Below are 15,906 nucleotides of genomic sequence, written 5' to 3'. Positions count from 1 at the left end.
TACTTCGTCTCTGTAGCAGAAAGTTAGCGGTTTGTGATCGCTATCCTTAGCGGCCTCACGCGACAAGCCATGTGCGAATGCGCGACACTATAATTAAACCTAATTTGCTTGAGGAAAGCCAGAGACGGCTTTACAATGAGGAGGTATATAGGATGATGAATGATACGTACGGAGAATAATTTCTTCTCTCGAGAGCTGCGCCTTAATTCATTTCAAACAACCCGTGATAGTGTTTTATTTGTGTGCACGAAACACCAAACACGTAATTTGGCAAAAGCGCCACGTAGAGCCGTTTTCAAGAAGTTTATTTCACAATACCGCGATTGTCACTTTCTCCACAGTCGCCGAGTCAGAAGACATTACGTTGTCAGGGTAGCAGTTGCAATCAATGCACCCACAGCGCCCGTTACATGCATGATATGCTGTCCGCCCGACAACGGAAGTTTTATGACCATAGATACCGCCAAGGTACTGCATTTTCTGTAGGCCTAGGTGCGTGTCTGTTGTCGCACGCAGTGAGTAGATGAACAAAAAGAGCGCAGATGTTTAACTTTCTTCTAGCACTTATGGGTAGAAAATTTTCGTTAGTCGGTGTGCACAGCCTTTATTTGCATGAATGCAGCGGGAAGAGCTAAGCTTGCAGATATAGTTCCGCCCACGCGACCTTTGTCGTTCTCTTTATTATTACCCTTCCAACAGCGATTGAGAAACGGCTGTCCCATATAGCGTCTGTCTGCACTCGTTCTGCACACTCATGTTCAGTCTTCAGGTGGCGGTGGAGGCACGTAGGTGTCCTGCGGGGCACCGTACCCCGGATCGGGCGGCGGGCAGTACGAGTCGCCGCCTCCTGAGTAGGGCGCGGGCGGCGGGCTGTACGTGTCGCCAACTGTGGTGCCGCTGTAGAAGGACGGCTCGCTGGGTGGCCGGTAGCAGTCGCCGGGAGGCGCGGGGGGCACGTAGGTGCTGCCTTGTGTGTAGCCTCCGCCTGGTGGCTGGTAGTTGCTGCATAGGAGAGATAGGTGTAGTGGCGGTAAATCGAGATTCTACAAATTGCCATCCCTACCATGCGACCCATTTCAAAGTCATGCGCAGTTGTAACTTCATCAGGTGTTTACAGCTGTACAAGGCTTAAAGTCAGGGGAGTCTCGGGGGTCTGTAACACCCCCCCTCCACACACACACATTAATATTTAAGAGGGGTCCGAGATCCCCGAGCTTGAAAGTATGAGGGCTGTATGTACAAAGCAGGCAACCATTTTTTGTTCTTGTCAGTGGTGTAATTGGAAGATTTTTTCTCTATCGTTTTGACAGTTTTACAATGAGTATTAATAAGAACCAGTAATACGTTTTCGAAAACCAGAGATGGAGAAAAATGATTTCTCCCCTTTGTATAGAACGATTTCCAAAACAGACAACCAGCCGCTTTCTTTCTTTCCCTCTTTGTTTCCCTTTCTACCAGCGCTAGAATCACTACAGACCTCCCTCCGATGGAGCCAGACTTTAAAGGACTGTAGACACCAAAATTTGGTGACATTTTCTTCTTTTAATTTTGCGTACATAAGTCATTCCTCTTATCGATCCGCACGCAGTTTTCGCTTACGACCGCTAAATAACATATAATTGAATTTTCTTTTCTCACAAGTTTCGGTTTCGACAGTCCAGAGATGGCTGTGACGTCACAATCATGTCTTGATGCGCGGCATGAAAAAACAGCGATATAATCGCTCATTCTTCACTTGCAGTGATTTCTGTTCTTGAGGCAGGCTGGCTTTATCATTGTAGTGAATTCGAATGACACAGCAATGATTATATCGCTGTATTTTCATCCCTCGCATGACGCAGACTTAACTGTGACGTCATAGCCATCGTTCGGCTGTTGAAACCGAAACAGGTGAGAAAAGAAATTCGATTATAAGTTATCCAGCAGTCGTAGGCGAATGTGACGCGGTGATTCGTGTACAGTAATGTCTTAGGCATCATTACAAATGATAAAACAGGAACTTAAAAATTAGGTGTCTGTAGTCCTTTAAGCGCTGCAGCTGTAGCACGGGTGGACTGGGATCACGTGGATGACGGACTGACCGAAAATATGTTATTCGTTATGTGACCTAGACAGGGCTGCCCTGGGCTGGCGATGGTCACATCGCATGTGATGGACGCGGTACAGCTATCCGTGCCGCGTATTCACTTGGCGTGGTGTTGACATAACTAAGGGTTCTTCATCATTATGATTGCACCATTATCATGTTCGAATATCGTTGCTGATGTTGTAGTTAATTTGAACAGAACAGCACAGAAGTGACAGCAATGAAGAGAAACACAATACGAGCGCTTTGTTCGCCTCGCTTCGTCGAGTTTTTCTTTTCTTTATTATATGCAATATTCTGTCCTATTGGATGACCAACAAGGCCGTGCGCCAGTATTGTCAGTGCAGCTTTGAAAAACTGAAGTATCGCATGAAACGCGTCGTTGTATTTACTGAGCGTGGTGTTAAGGGGACAGGCTTATTCGTGCGCGCGTATTGTGCGTCCCCCCAGAGCACTAGGCAGAAAAAAAAGTATGGAGGAATCGTGAAAGTTTACCAAGGATAACGCTTTGACTTTATAGTCGTCCCCGTAAGGGCGCCACAGGTGGCTGCTCAAATCGACGAGTTCCAGCAGTGGCAAAGGTTGACGCGAACGATCACTAGACTCTCCAGTAAACTCCCATTATGTCGGGTTTTGCTTCCTATGTAGGGAACATACACGGAGGCTCCCTATTCCTATGCTTCACGAAACGCCATCTTGCGGATTTTGGCTGTGAGCTAGTGAATCCGCCTTGTTCAAGCGTTGTGGCGCCCTCTGAGCAGGGGCGAAACTTAGCAGCTGGTTGAAAACAAACGTGCGTGGGAGAAGCAGTTACGAAGTAGCAAGGTGTGTGCTTGACAGCTGCAGCCCTCTGTAGCGTGCGCAGGTCCTTAACATGAGCTGCTCATGCGCAACTTGGGCTAGCGTTTCGTTTTCGAACAATGGAGCGTGCATGACAGCTGCAGCCATCTGTAGCGTACGCATGTCCCTAACATGAGCTGCCCATGCGTAACTGGGGCTTGCGTTTCGTTTTCAACCAGTGGAGCTGGGCCCTTATTTCGAGTTTGCATCGTTATCGAAGTGTCGCTATCTCACGTGACTTCGAGTCATCTGATTGGTGGAAACGCCGGAACCAGGTGTTACTACTACGGAACCGGAAGAGGGGACAATATCATGTTCTGGCGTTTCTACTAACCAGATGACTCGAGGTTACGTGAGATAGCGACGCTTATATATAACATGCACGATCTAACAGATCTACTGTAAATAGTCTCCTAAGTTTCTTATCTTGGCTACATCTATATAAAATGTTACACTGCCGTGCCGCCGAGCTAGTGATGAATTCTAGCGTTAGTGTCCTCTTCTTTTTTCTCGCCTCGGCTGCAACCAAGCCTGCTCACGACGCGCTGTTTCCTTAGTCTGAAACCATGTCGGTAGAGATGAAGGGCTTGGCGCACCTGTCGAGAGGACCGAGAAGGCCATTGCTACGGCCGGGGCAGTGAGTTCTTGAACTATAGAACAAGGCTGGTTTGGCCAGTACTTTGATTGACTGATTGATTAAAACTTTAATTTCCACCGATTTAGGAGGCCCCCTACTCTCCGCTCCTGGCACGCAGGCTGAGGAACGGGGGCTGGAACAGCACTTTGGCATAGCGGATGACGTCCGAACGATAAAGGCTCTTACAAGGTGGGCGGCTGGTAGGAGACCGCCGAGTCTGTCACGTCCGGCGCCGGAGGTGGGCAGTAGGTGCTGCCTACGGGCGCCTGGTAGCTGTCCACGTGGTCCGATGGAGGTGGTGGAGGCACGTACTGGTTACCAGGAGGCGGAGGAGGCTGGTACGACATGCCTGCTCTGCTGTCTGCTTCTGCAGCGTTTGTAACACAACTTCATGTTCAGCAGAGAATTGAAGGGGATATCAGGGGCTCGTTATGATACAATTTAAAGGAGCGAACAGTCTACAAGTCCAAGGCAAACGTTGGGGATATTTTTCATGTCTTGTTGTTGATATTGACAAGAATGAGTCTTATGATGATTTTAGGGAGAAAGAATATTAAATGCACAGCGGAAAGAAAAGCAACGCGCCGTTGGTGGGAGACGAACCCACGGCCTCCGAATATCGCGTCCAGTGCTCTCCCAACTGAGATACAACGACGGCTGTCCAACCTTCTGCTTTCTTGGGTATTTATGTTGACTCTAACCGAAGCCTGTGAGCGTTCACCAGCGCCACCCTCATCCATAGCGGCGGATGTGGAATATCCTGTTATACCGCGAGCGTCACGTAGCACGTGATAATTAGGGAGGGCGGCAGCTGTGCGAGAACACTCTTACGCTACCTTTTCGACCTCAAGACTGCCAGAACTGAGACCCTCGCAATCTATTAAGCAGAGAATCGAAGGGGAAATGAGGGGCTCGTTATGATACAATTTAAAGGAGTGAACAGTCTACCATTCCAAGGCAAACGTTGAGGGTATTTTTTTGTTTTGTTGATATTGACAAAAATGAGTCATGATAATTTTAGAGAGAAAGAATCATTATAAGACTCATCAACAACAAAACATTAAAAAATATCCCCAACGTTTACCTTGGACTTGTAGACTGTTAGTTCCTTTAAACCTTATGTCCAGGCACCCAGACATGGCGTCAACGCATTGTGGGTGCGGCCTATACAGTGGCAGCTCAGTGAAAACGTTTTGTTAATTTGTTGACGGTTGCGTTGGCGAGACGGTGTTAACCTAGGGAGATAACTTTCACAAGAGTGTGCTCGTATCCCTGATCTTCGCTATCTCGGCTACTAGTAGAACGATAAGCTCATCTGCCACTTCGGAGCCGCTGCTTTCAGACCGTATTATCGCGTTGCCATTGGACGCACGAGGGTCCGCCATAACCTGTCCTCATACAGGGTCAAATGAACATGTTTTTGGCCCATTGTCTTCTACAGTGCCCGCCCGGTGGTCATTAGATCGTCTCAGTTCTCCTTACACCCTCTTTAGTGCAGTGCCGGGTTTGACTCGGGTCAGCTGCAAGACAAGCATGGCTCTTGTGCGCCACGCTCGCTTCCTTCTTGGTGGTCGATTCTGAGCGACCAAATAAGTAATACTACTACAACAACGACTGCCATGCACCCAGCGATGACGTAGCGTATATGATATAAGTCTGCTTAGAATTATCGTCTGTTATCGGTGACTCGGCGCAAGCATTTGTATTTTTTAAATTTATTTTCCAGTTATGCAACGCATTCCAGGTGAAGTCAGTCTGGTTGGTGCAATGAACGAGGGCAATAGCCTTTTAAGAGCGTTTTGTGTATGCGACGAGCCACCAAGACATACAAAAACTATCACACTTTGAAACATCATTACTAAAAGCACGCGCGAGAGCGGACAATTAAGATATAGTTCCTGCGGGAATGGTTACGAACCCTGGCTCAAATGCACAAAGTACGCATAACAAGGAAAGCGAATTTGTGTATTAACGCGATAGCGTTTGAGCGAAAGTTCGGGGCAAACCGCATTGTGGTCTGTAAAAAATCCGGATTGGTCGTGAGGGCCGTGACGTCACAATCACATGACCTCACGCTCAGTCTAGCAATGCTGACGTCACTAAACAATTTCTCCACATGGTTGCGACGTCACACGAAATTGAAAGTGATTATTGATCAGGTAAATTATGGTTATGAGACCGCATCTTCACTCAAAGGCCAACATGAAATGTAAGAACGTAGATTCAGTGGCGTCACTAGGGTCACCCGCACCCGGTGCGGAAGCCTTGTACTTTGTATTCTCTACATGCAACTTTTCTCCTCTCAATTCCACCAAAAGCTGCAAGCTGACTTCCGCATCCAGACTGCAATGTTACCAATGTGAATTGATGCCATAAAAATAGAAAATATTAGGCGCGAAACGGCCTTTTGGAGCTGGGAGACGATGGGCGTCGACTCCAGGCTCATTTTTGTTTTAACGCTTTCAGTTACGTTTCTGATTTTAACAATAAATTTGCATTTTTCAGAGAAAAAAGAGGTAATAACTGCATAATGTACTACATGAGCACTGTTAGGTACATTCACTTTCAATTCCCCTTCTAAAGCACCTGCCCTCGCATATAGATGCCCCCATTCTCACGAATATTTTTTTTTTCTTTCTAGTTAATGCGTAGCGATTAGTCTTGCCATTCAACTAAGCGACCGGCATTCCGTGCCTTTCGGTGTTTTGAAAGTGTGAGGCGAATGTGTGACTGGGCCGAGGAGGGAGAAAGGCACAGGACATAAATGAACAAGAAAAAAGAAAAAAAAAATCGCCGGCAGCGGTCTGCGCTTAGGAAAGGAGAGTGAACTGCACATACACAAAAAGAGACGATTCGGCCGCAGTCGGGTGTCACGCTCCCGCGCAGGTGTTTCCGATGGGTATCGACGGGGTTTCCAAGGGCACGCACGTACACAGGCTCGGCATGCGTTTTCAAGCACTCCTCAGAAGAGAATAATTAGTTCTACGGGAAGACCACACTTGCCAGTCAGTGTCTCAGCGGTACCAGTGCGTGCCTTTTCGCGTCTTTACATAATAATTAATTTCGCCCCCGCCTCTTCTTCCCTCTCATTGCCCAGCTGTACCCCCCTGAGCGCTGCACCCGGTGCGGACCGCACCCCCCGCACACCCCTCGCGACGCCGCAAGATTAACTGCACCGGAAAGCAAAGCGCGGTGAGATAGCAATCGAACCCATGACCGTTGCGTGGCGAATCAGACACGCTACACCTAGGCCGTCAATGTTCGTTGTATGGATTAGGTTAAATGGAGGCTTTGCAGGTACTGTAGCGCATAAAAATAAAATTCAACAATAAGGTAGAGTCCGCATCTCCGAAGAGATACACAAAGAGGACACCAGGCCACTGATCGGATTAATTATAACTACCGTGTCATATACTCTCCGGGCGGTGTTTAAGTGTCCTGAGAATTTTTCAAAACAGCAAAAAAAGAAAAATTAAAACTGGAGAATCTAGATGTGGTCATGGTTTGAGGATATTGTGCATTTATGAGCCGATAAAATTTCTTTCGTGCAGTGTCCTTTATGTAAATCTTTGGCATGCTTCTTGTGCTTCGCTGCGTACGAGATTAATGGCAGTATTAGCAAAGCTGTTGGTATTGCCGCATTACAATTGCATTATAATTATTAGATGACCTAATTATCGATGCATAAGCTTCTCTGACCATCATGAAGGACAAAAAGAGAGTACTGTACATGGGTATCTGCTGCTGCAGCAGCGGCGTGTGTGGACGTGCTTGTTTCGAGGCACCTCCATTTTTTTCTAGGGGTACTGGAACCGTCTGAGACGTGCCTGTTTTTGTCATTTGTGTGTGTGTGTGTGTGTGAGAGAGAGAGAGAGAGAGAGAGAGAGAGAGAGAGAGAGAGAGAGAGAGAGAGAGAGAGAGAGAGAGAGAGAGAGAGAGAGAGAGAGAGAGAGAGAGAGAGAGAGAGAGACGGTGTTCCCGGTATCTGAAGCTGCAGCAATCGCTTGGGCAGAAGTGGTTGTTGCTTGTGACATGCCCGCTGTTTCATTCGCTTCTTTCGATTCCCTTCTGTACCCATGAGGCAGCGATAATGTACTAGTTGGACATAGTTATATTCCTGCGATATGGATGGACGTGCAGAAATCTGCGGGTAAAGAGAGGTGAAAAATGTGGTCCTCAGATGTATTACCGTATTGAAGTAGAAGCGTGACAGGACAAAACTTAAAACACCCTAGGCACTGCCAGTAATTATCGGTGCTAAAGACCGGGAAAGATCTATAGGAACGAATTATTTCGTTTCTCAATCTGTCGCCTTTGCTTTAGCCAACGCCTTTCTCTAGCGCCCAGGCGCCATAGACGCATAGTGTTTTGCGCGTGCCGGAAACGCACGCTATCTTATCGCCAGGGTCTTGGCGTGGGCGGTGTTTCTGGCGTCGGTGCACTTATGCGGATGTATCGATAAGCACTCCTAAGTTCCGTCTTTAGTGCGGCGTTCCCTTGCAACATTTATTACAACGGCCGATGCCTCAATATTGCTTGATACTTCCCAGAGTTTCATTCGCACGCTTGAAATCCTGGCGTCCCACCGTGTTCTGTTTCAAGGCGGGCTTTTTTCATCGAAGAGCTCGATGAGGTCATGTGTTCGCATTTTCTTCGAGCGTTTCATAAATCATAAAACCGCAAAATGTTGCCCCCTGTGTGAAGGCAGAGTTACTTTCAGTGAATCAGGGTAAAATTTGATTCAACGACGTTTGCTGCCACCTTCTGGCTACCTTGATTCCAGAAACCTTCGGGCTGTAGATTTATTAAACTGTTACGGGACAAACAGGTATTGAAGCGCTTTCGTAGGACGGGGCGTGTGTAGGTATATGTGCGTATGTTCAACATGGGTAGTATTGTATACATGCGTGCGTGTGATGTGGGCGGGAGGGGGGGGGGTGTTAATCGGGGCATGGGGCTGTAGTCTGCTTTGTTGTGACAGTAAAATGGCGCGATAACTAATCGGCCGACCTCGAAATGATTAGTCCAGGTATGTGCTTCTTAATCGAGACTAATTCTCGTGACTACGCTGCCGTTGGCTTCAGTAGCCGCTTTCTTAAAAAAAAAAGGCATATATGTAAAAAGGCATATGTATGTATAATTAGAACTTAATCTCGCGTTTTGTTTTCAGGAATAATGCGCTATTTCTCTTCAGATATTTTCAGCACAGCTGGCAATATTGTTTGCTTATGCTAGTTCAGAAAAGTGTCAGCAATTATGTGTGGAAGTTTATACGGCGGTTGCCTAAGGTATATTTTATGAGATCCTAAACAAAATACTGCAATCTGACGGCACTTTCATTTCAGGTTCGTTTTTCCCACTTTCGTGATACAATTCCTACCGTGTTTTCACTATTCATTTCAGCATAATTTCTCTATATGTTGGCTTTCAATTAATGTCACCAATCTCGACAGGTTGTCGTATATTTATAATATTGCGAAAGGTTCGACTCGTGTCATAAAATCGTGGTGCAAAGCAGCAGACAGACCTAAACAGTCATGTGAGTTACGAAATGTGGTGTATATGAGCTGATTTCTATAGGGGAGGGAAGCTCGGCGTACTGATAGCTGTGGCTTGCTTGCTAGCCACCTTTATCTAATCTCTGAAAGCGAAAACAACAGCCCATAATGTTTCACATGCGCTTACTTTGCACAAGTTCGTGTATATCTTTACATATTTATCGTTTCCGATAGCAAAGATAAATAAGAGAGTTGATTACTCACGTCAGTGTTGGGTAAACATTCCGCACTCCAGTGTAAAAGGCCGCTGTCTAGACCATTCCACAGTTTAATGGACATAATTCGGGATGAACGGACGGTCGGTCTGCACACGATGAAGTCATGTACCAAGGGGTGCCATTCACTGATCATATCAGACCTTGGCAGATGATACGTGCGTGAACTGTCTGAAATATAGCCAGCTTGACGGTTATTAGCTTTCTAAGCAAAGACACGCACCAAGTGCAGCTTTTTTTGCACGGGAGCAGTGCTATCCAGGTGAAGGCCGCAGTGCCAACGCCTGCCATTGAACGAATTGTTCGCTCAGTACAGTAGGCCGTTACAGATTTTTTCTTTCTCAGTAACCATTGCGTCTGTGCTCGTATGTATGTATGTATGTATGTATGTATGTATGTATGTATGTATGTATGTATGTATGTATGTATGTATGTATGTATGTATGTATGTATGTATGTATGTATGTATGTATGTATGTATGTATGTATGTATGTATGTATGTATGTATGTATGTATGTATGTATGTATGTATGTATGTATGTATGTATGTATGTATGTATGTATGTATGTATGTATGTATGTATGTATGTATGTATGTATGTATGTATGTATGTATGTATGTATGTATGTATGCATGCATGTATGTATGCATGTACGTATGTACGTACGTACGTATGTACGTACGTACGTACGTATGTATGTATGTATGTATGTATGTATGTATGTATGTATGTATGTATGTATGTATGTATGTATGTATGTATGTATGTACGTATGTATGTATGTACGTACGTATGTACGTACGTATGTATGTATGTATGTATGTATGTATGTATGTATGTATGTATGTATGTATGTATGTATGTATGTATGTATGTATGTATGTATGTATGTATGTATGTATGTATGTATGTATGTATGTATGTATGTATGTATGTATGTACGTATGTATGTATGTATGTACGTATGTATGTACGTATGTATGTACGTATGTATGTACGTATGTACGTATGTACGTATGTACGTATGTATGTATGTATGTATGTATGTATGTATGTATGTATGTATGTATGTATGTATGTATGTATGTATGTATGTATGTATGTACGTATGTATGTATGTATGTATGTACGCACGTACGTATGTACGTACGTATGTATGTATGTATGTATGTATGTATGTATGTATGTATGTATGTATGTATGTATGTATGTATGTACGTATGTATGTATGTACGTACGTACGTATGTACGTACGTACGTACGTATGTATGTACGTACGTACGTATGTATGTATGTATGTATGTATGTATGTATGTATGTATGTATGTATGTATGTATGTATGTATGTGTGTATGTATGTATGTATGTATGTATGTATGTATGTATGTATGTATGTATGTATGTATGTATGTATGTATGTATGTATGTATGTATGTATGTATGTATGTATGTATGTATGTATGTATGTATGTATGTATGTACACCATGCTTCTCATAATGGCGCCCGTATGGCCTGAGCACGTGCTACAAGCACTTAGGTATTTCCAGGGTTCCCACTGTTCGGAAGCCAGCTCTATCGATGCTTACTATGGAGGGCGCATATGCTATACACCCTGCATAGTGCACGTCGGCGACAGCCTCTTACTCGTTTGCCGGCAAATTAAATCAGGTATTGTCTTCTACACACACTAGGGCCTGTGCTAATTATTTATGCAGGCACCGCTCGATCAAGATGCCTCTCTCTAGGAAGTAGCGCAGAGCCATTACATGTCCGACTTTAGGACAGAGTGCCATGTGTCTTTCCCATGTGCGCGGTAGTACAGATTGCGAGAGGAGGTAGAATTTAGGCCCGTATCCCCTGGCCCTGGCACTGTTTGCTCTGCGGGCATCTGGAAATTCTAAACAAGGCGCTATGTGGCACACTCAGCATAGAAAACCCGCGCGAGATAATGGTGGTAAAAAAAAAGAGCGGGTGCTGTGTTCGAATGGCTTCAATCAGAGCTATAACTTGTGAGTACGCTTTTGCAGGCTAGTTGGTGCCTAGGCATTCTGTTTTTTTTTTTCGCAAAAAAAACACGACACAAAAGAAACGAGGTAGACAGGACAAGCGCTTGTCCTGTCTACCTCGTTTTATTTGTGTCGTGTTTTCTTGCGCAAAAAAAAAAAAAAAAGACAGAATCCAATCAGAGCGTTGAAGAAAAACCGGAGCGGACATTTAAGCTTCGCCTTTGAGGTACGACGTGACAGCCATGTATACATAGACTCCCCTTGCGGGTCCTCTTTCGCGTGCATGGGCTTTGAAACTTACTTAATCAATAATAGTTCGTGCCTTTATTATCTCACAAATACATTTTAGCAGGCAATTTTAAGATATTTGACCACCCGACGTAGATTGGCTCCGCTTAACCAAGCCGTACAAATGCGCCTGCGTGACCTACATGGTAGCATGTCTTACTCAGAATACAAGTGTCCTAGAGGCTTAGATTCCCCTCAAAGCTGGAGCACTTCCAGGGCAACGTTTTCAGCTCCGTTTGGAGCAATTGTATTCCACACGCAGATCAGGAACATGGGTCGACGCAGATGGGGAGCAATCGCCTAGCCAAAGTCGCTCCGCCGAAATCGGCGGAGCCGGGCGGAAGTTTTCGTGACATATATCTTCAGCAGCGCCCTCACTTTTCGTCGGCGTGTTGTCTCGGTCGCACTGGCTCCGCCCTCTGCGCTTTGTAGCAAACGATCAGTACTGCCTCCGCTTTAGATGCAAATTACCATCACGCACTGGCGCTTTCTCTTGGGGACAGCGAGTCGGAGAGCTTTCTATCTTTATGTGCTTCTATTTCGTAAACTCGATGCCATTCAAATACTATGCTTTGGGAAGCTGAAAACGGCGCACCGCGATGTTGTTTTATTTGAAAAAGTGTCGAAGAACTCGCGTTCAGCTGTGCGACCATGAACGAAATAACCGCGTGGACTGCTGATGTCAACACCTCAACATACATCCGTTACAGAAATATGCATTGCGGGGCTAGTTACAGGTTTGAAAACAGACGATACGGCGCGCACATGAAGCACAGGCAAGCTCATAGTTCGCGAGCGCCACCTACTGTAGTCCGGCCGGAGCAACAGCGTTCCAAATGCAGAGTGGGAACGCATGCTTTCCGCCGAATTCGGGCGCTATGTCGCTGAGTGTGCGGACCGATCTGGTTCTGCGTTTGGAATTCACCATGAGCGGTAAGCACTTGCCAAATCAGCCATATGTCACGCGGTCGGGGGACGTCACACAATCCTACAACCAATCAGTGCATGGCACTTGCCAAATCAGCCATATGTCACGCGGTCGGGGGACGTCACACAATCCTACAACCAATCAGTGCATGGCCGTGTCTCCTGCTAGCTTTTTCGTTCTACATCGACGCCGTTTTTTTTTTTTTTTTTTTTGATGAACGGGGATTTGAATGCTGTCGTGTTAAAATGACCCACGAACCTGATGAGCGCGAGACTGAAAGAGCCGTAGCGCCCGTCGCTGTCGTGTATCGTCCTTGAAAAAAGTAACCCGGTAACGTAGCTTTTTCCTAACCTTAAACTGAATTCTGTGTAACACAAACGGAATCGTTCGTACCATTCGAGACCCTTTTGTCTTCAGGGGGGTGCTACAGCAGATTATCAAACTGAGAAGAAAGCACTATCGCTTGGTTACTTTTGGCAGACTGACTGCATGTGCGCCTCCCTTCGCATATCTTTTTTTTTTTTTTTTTTTCGCGGAGTTTGAACTCGCTGTAGCAAGGACTAAATAACGGCAGTAATGTTACAAGGTACCAACCGGTTGGGTGTTTGCAAAACGCGAGCAAGAGTGAGAATGGTTGGGTTCCTAGACGCATTATTGATAGTCGCGCGTACCGTCTATTTCAGAAGACTCGACGCATCCCATGTGCACCGCTTGGGTGCACGCCGCTGCTCACGCTGCGCTGTAGCCTGTCCTTTCCCGATGATGTCGCTGCCGTTCTCGCTGCAGGCAGATCGTCCTCTGGGTGCGACATGCACAAACAGTGAGAGTAGGCGTCGCCCGACACAACGCAATTCTAGCTGATCTGCTGTCGCGCAGGGAGTAGATAAAGGCTGCTTTGCAGCCCCCCGATAAAATTTTACCGAAGAGACGAATTTAGATATGCACTTCCTTTGGTATGGTGCGAGCCTGTCGGGATACTGCAGATCGTAACTGTGCCGAGCGCTGCAGATTCAACAGTGGAAAGCTCTGAGCTGGTTTAGCAAGGAGCCAAAAACCGACTGGACTGCCCTATGCTGGGAATTACGCTAGTGACTGCGTTACTGCACACAACATGGGGATGTAGGACAAGCCCCATAATGCCTAAAATAGATAGCCCTAGTCCAGAGCAGTGGGAGGACCTTCTAGCCGACTTGGACGCACAGCACCAGCTCATGCTGATGCAGCGGGCCAGAGCCGCCGCTGAGGCCAACGGACTCCTGGACAGAGGACTGCCGACTACTGCTCTTTCCTAAACCACTACCTCCTAAGCCCAATTTCTCGCAATAAAGTTTATCAATCAAAATGTCCAGCAAGGATTGAATACTAAGAGAGGACCTGTTCAGGATAGGCTGCTCAGCACGCCGAAAGGATGGACCAACAAATCAACTATATGAAACTACGTAGCAGGTCGGAACTGACCACTGTTGTATTCGACTGTACAGTTAAGCCTCGAATTAGTTGACCGCATGATTAACCGAATTCGGTTTCATACAAGTATCGCTCTAAGCACGAACTTTTTGAACGATGGGCGAAGTTTTAAACGGCCCTGAAAACAATTTGGAGTCGGCTCGTGTCGAAATATTACTGCATTGTAACGACATATACGCAATGCTTGAACTCAAAACAAACTCTTTTACAAGCGAGAAAAAAGTTGGAATGTAGCAACCACCGCCAGATTTTATAATGAGCTGCTGTGCGTCGAACAATTCCTTTGGGCGTGGATGGATCCCCGCGGCTAGACTGTCAACGTTCACTTCAAGCCAGTGATCATGAAACCCTTTTCAATGCATACGTCAATAATTTGAACCGATCGGCCGCGAAATTGTTTAAACGCAATCTCTCAGCAATAAACGCTGACGGAACAACATGGGCAATAAATAATTAATTTTACTCGGAACAAATAAGTTGGCGGCTGTGGTTCAATATACTAATAGTTATGTAAATTATAAGTGCGTACGGGATATTCTCGCCACCTCTCCGTCTTTAGGTCTCGCAACGTTTAATATGAATTAAGCCTTCTTGTGGTGAAGGTTACACGCTTTACAAGCTGAATACATCAAGCATAGGACGGCACTAAAAGAGCGTGTTCAAAATCGGGCTCCATATTCAGTATATACTTCTGAGCGTCCGTATTGTTTTAGCTAAGAAAACGCCAGCACTGGCGGAGAAAAGGTACATGCATACTTACCGGGCCGAGTGGTGCGCAAAAGATACGTCTCGGAATAGCCGGGACTCAGCCGCTTATCTAGCCTCTTTGACAATGGAGTTGCCCGTGTTTGAGAGAGCAGACCACGTGGTTGCCGCCGGTATCGCCCGCCTTCGAAGCATTTTACACGTGTCTAGGTGAGGGGTGCATAGCGTAGCTTCGCTCCACCCTCCTGTATACGAGCGAGGTAGCACTGCAGTTTCATTGGACGCTACGTTAGCCTCTTTAATTGCACTGCAGATGTCGGGGGTGCGTAATGCAGGTCTACGTGCATATCGCATCTACGTGAGTCGGCGTAATAGGATTGTAAAGTGACAGCAGACTGATGTAACAGGAATCTCTGGCTGCATATGCATCTGCAGAATTAAGAGCTCCCGGCTTTGATAAGTTTTGAGAGAATGTTGCTCCGTTCCCTCTTTTAATCAACGCCTGTTAAAAAATGGTCGGAACGAATTTGGAAGATTAGCCTCTGTGAGTGAGAAAGTGGGCTTATCTTGCAGGCAAGCGCAGCGCGACGGGAAATGCGTGCATTTCTCTTTGTCATGTCTCGAGGACAAGGTATATATAAAGGGAAAACACGATAATCGATCTTGCTTTTTAAGTCCAGGAAATACGTTTCGTACCGATTGGATCTGATCGGAAAGGTCAGGTTTGGTTGTCTGCGTCGAAGGCAAGGGAGAGTCTATACCAAACAGTATCGCATGATTACTGATGAGATCATTTTTCCTACGCCGCGGATTTATCGGAGGTGGGCATAATTAACGGCAGTGATTCCCTTACATGTCTCAAATAAATATAGCGCCTAATCGTAGCCTGCAGCTACTCGTGTAATTTTCGAATGTACACTTCTAATCAGCGGTTGATTTAAGGAAAGGGGGTATGCTCCTCGGCGGGCACAATTTGGTTATGATCGGTTAGGACTCCTTTATATATAAAACGTCATATTAACACAACAGCGTAAAACGCCAAGTTGTCCAGAATACCCGGCGTCGGAGTAGTGAGCGAAAAAATCACGGGCGTGTCTCTGGCAGGTGGCAGGTGGCACATGGCCGTGCACTGATTGGCCTTACTGTAGTGTGACATCACGAGACCGCTTATC

The 15,906-nt window shown here is 46.0% G+C and overlaps 1 protein-coding gene across 1 annotated transcript; it reads right to left on the bottom strand.

Annotated features, from left to right (window-relative positions):
- Positions 1–578: 578 nt before the first annotated feature.
- LOC146197072 (uncharacterized) lies at positions 579–14,920 on the bottom strand. Its single transcript, XM_084598806.1, has 4 exons — positions 14,790–14,920; positions 13,234–13,360; positions 3,750–3,930; positions 579–1,002 (listed from the first exon to the last, which is right to left on the bottom strand). The coding sequence occupies exons 2-4, from the start codon at positions 13,262–13,264 to the stop codon at positions 759–761; spliced, it is 456 nt and encodes a 151-aa protein (XP_084454932.1). The 5' UTR covers positions 13,265–13,360; positions 14,790–14,920; the 3' UTR covers positions 579–758.
- Positions 14,921–15,906: the final 986 nt, after the last annotated feature.

Source organism: Amblyomma maculatum, chromosome 3 (genome assembly GCF_055883805.1).
Source record: "Amblyomma maculatum isolate TAMU_Amacu chromosome 3, ASM5588380v1, whole genome shotgun sequence".
Classification (NCBI taxonomy): Eukaryota; Metazoa; Arthropoda; class Arachnida; order Ixodida; family Ixodidae; genus Amblyomma; species Amblyomma maculatum.
This window is presented reverse-complemented; position numbering and strand designations above follow the sequence as displayed.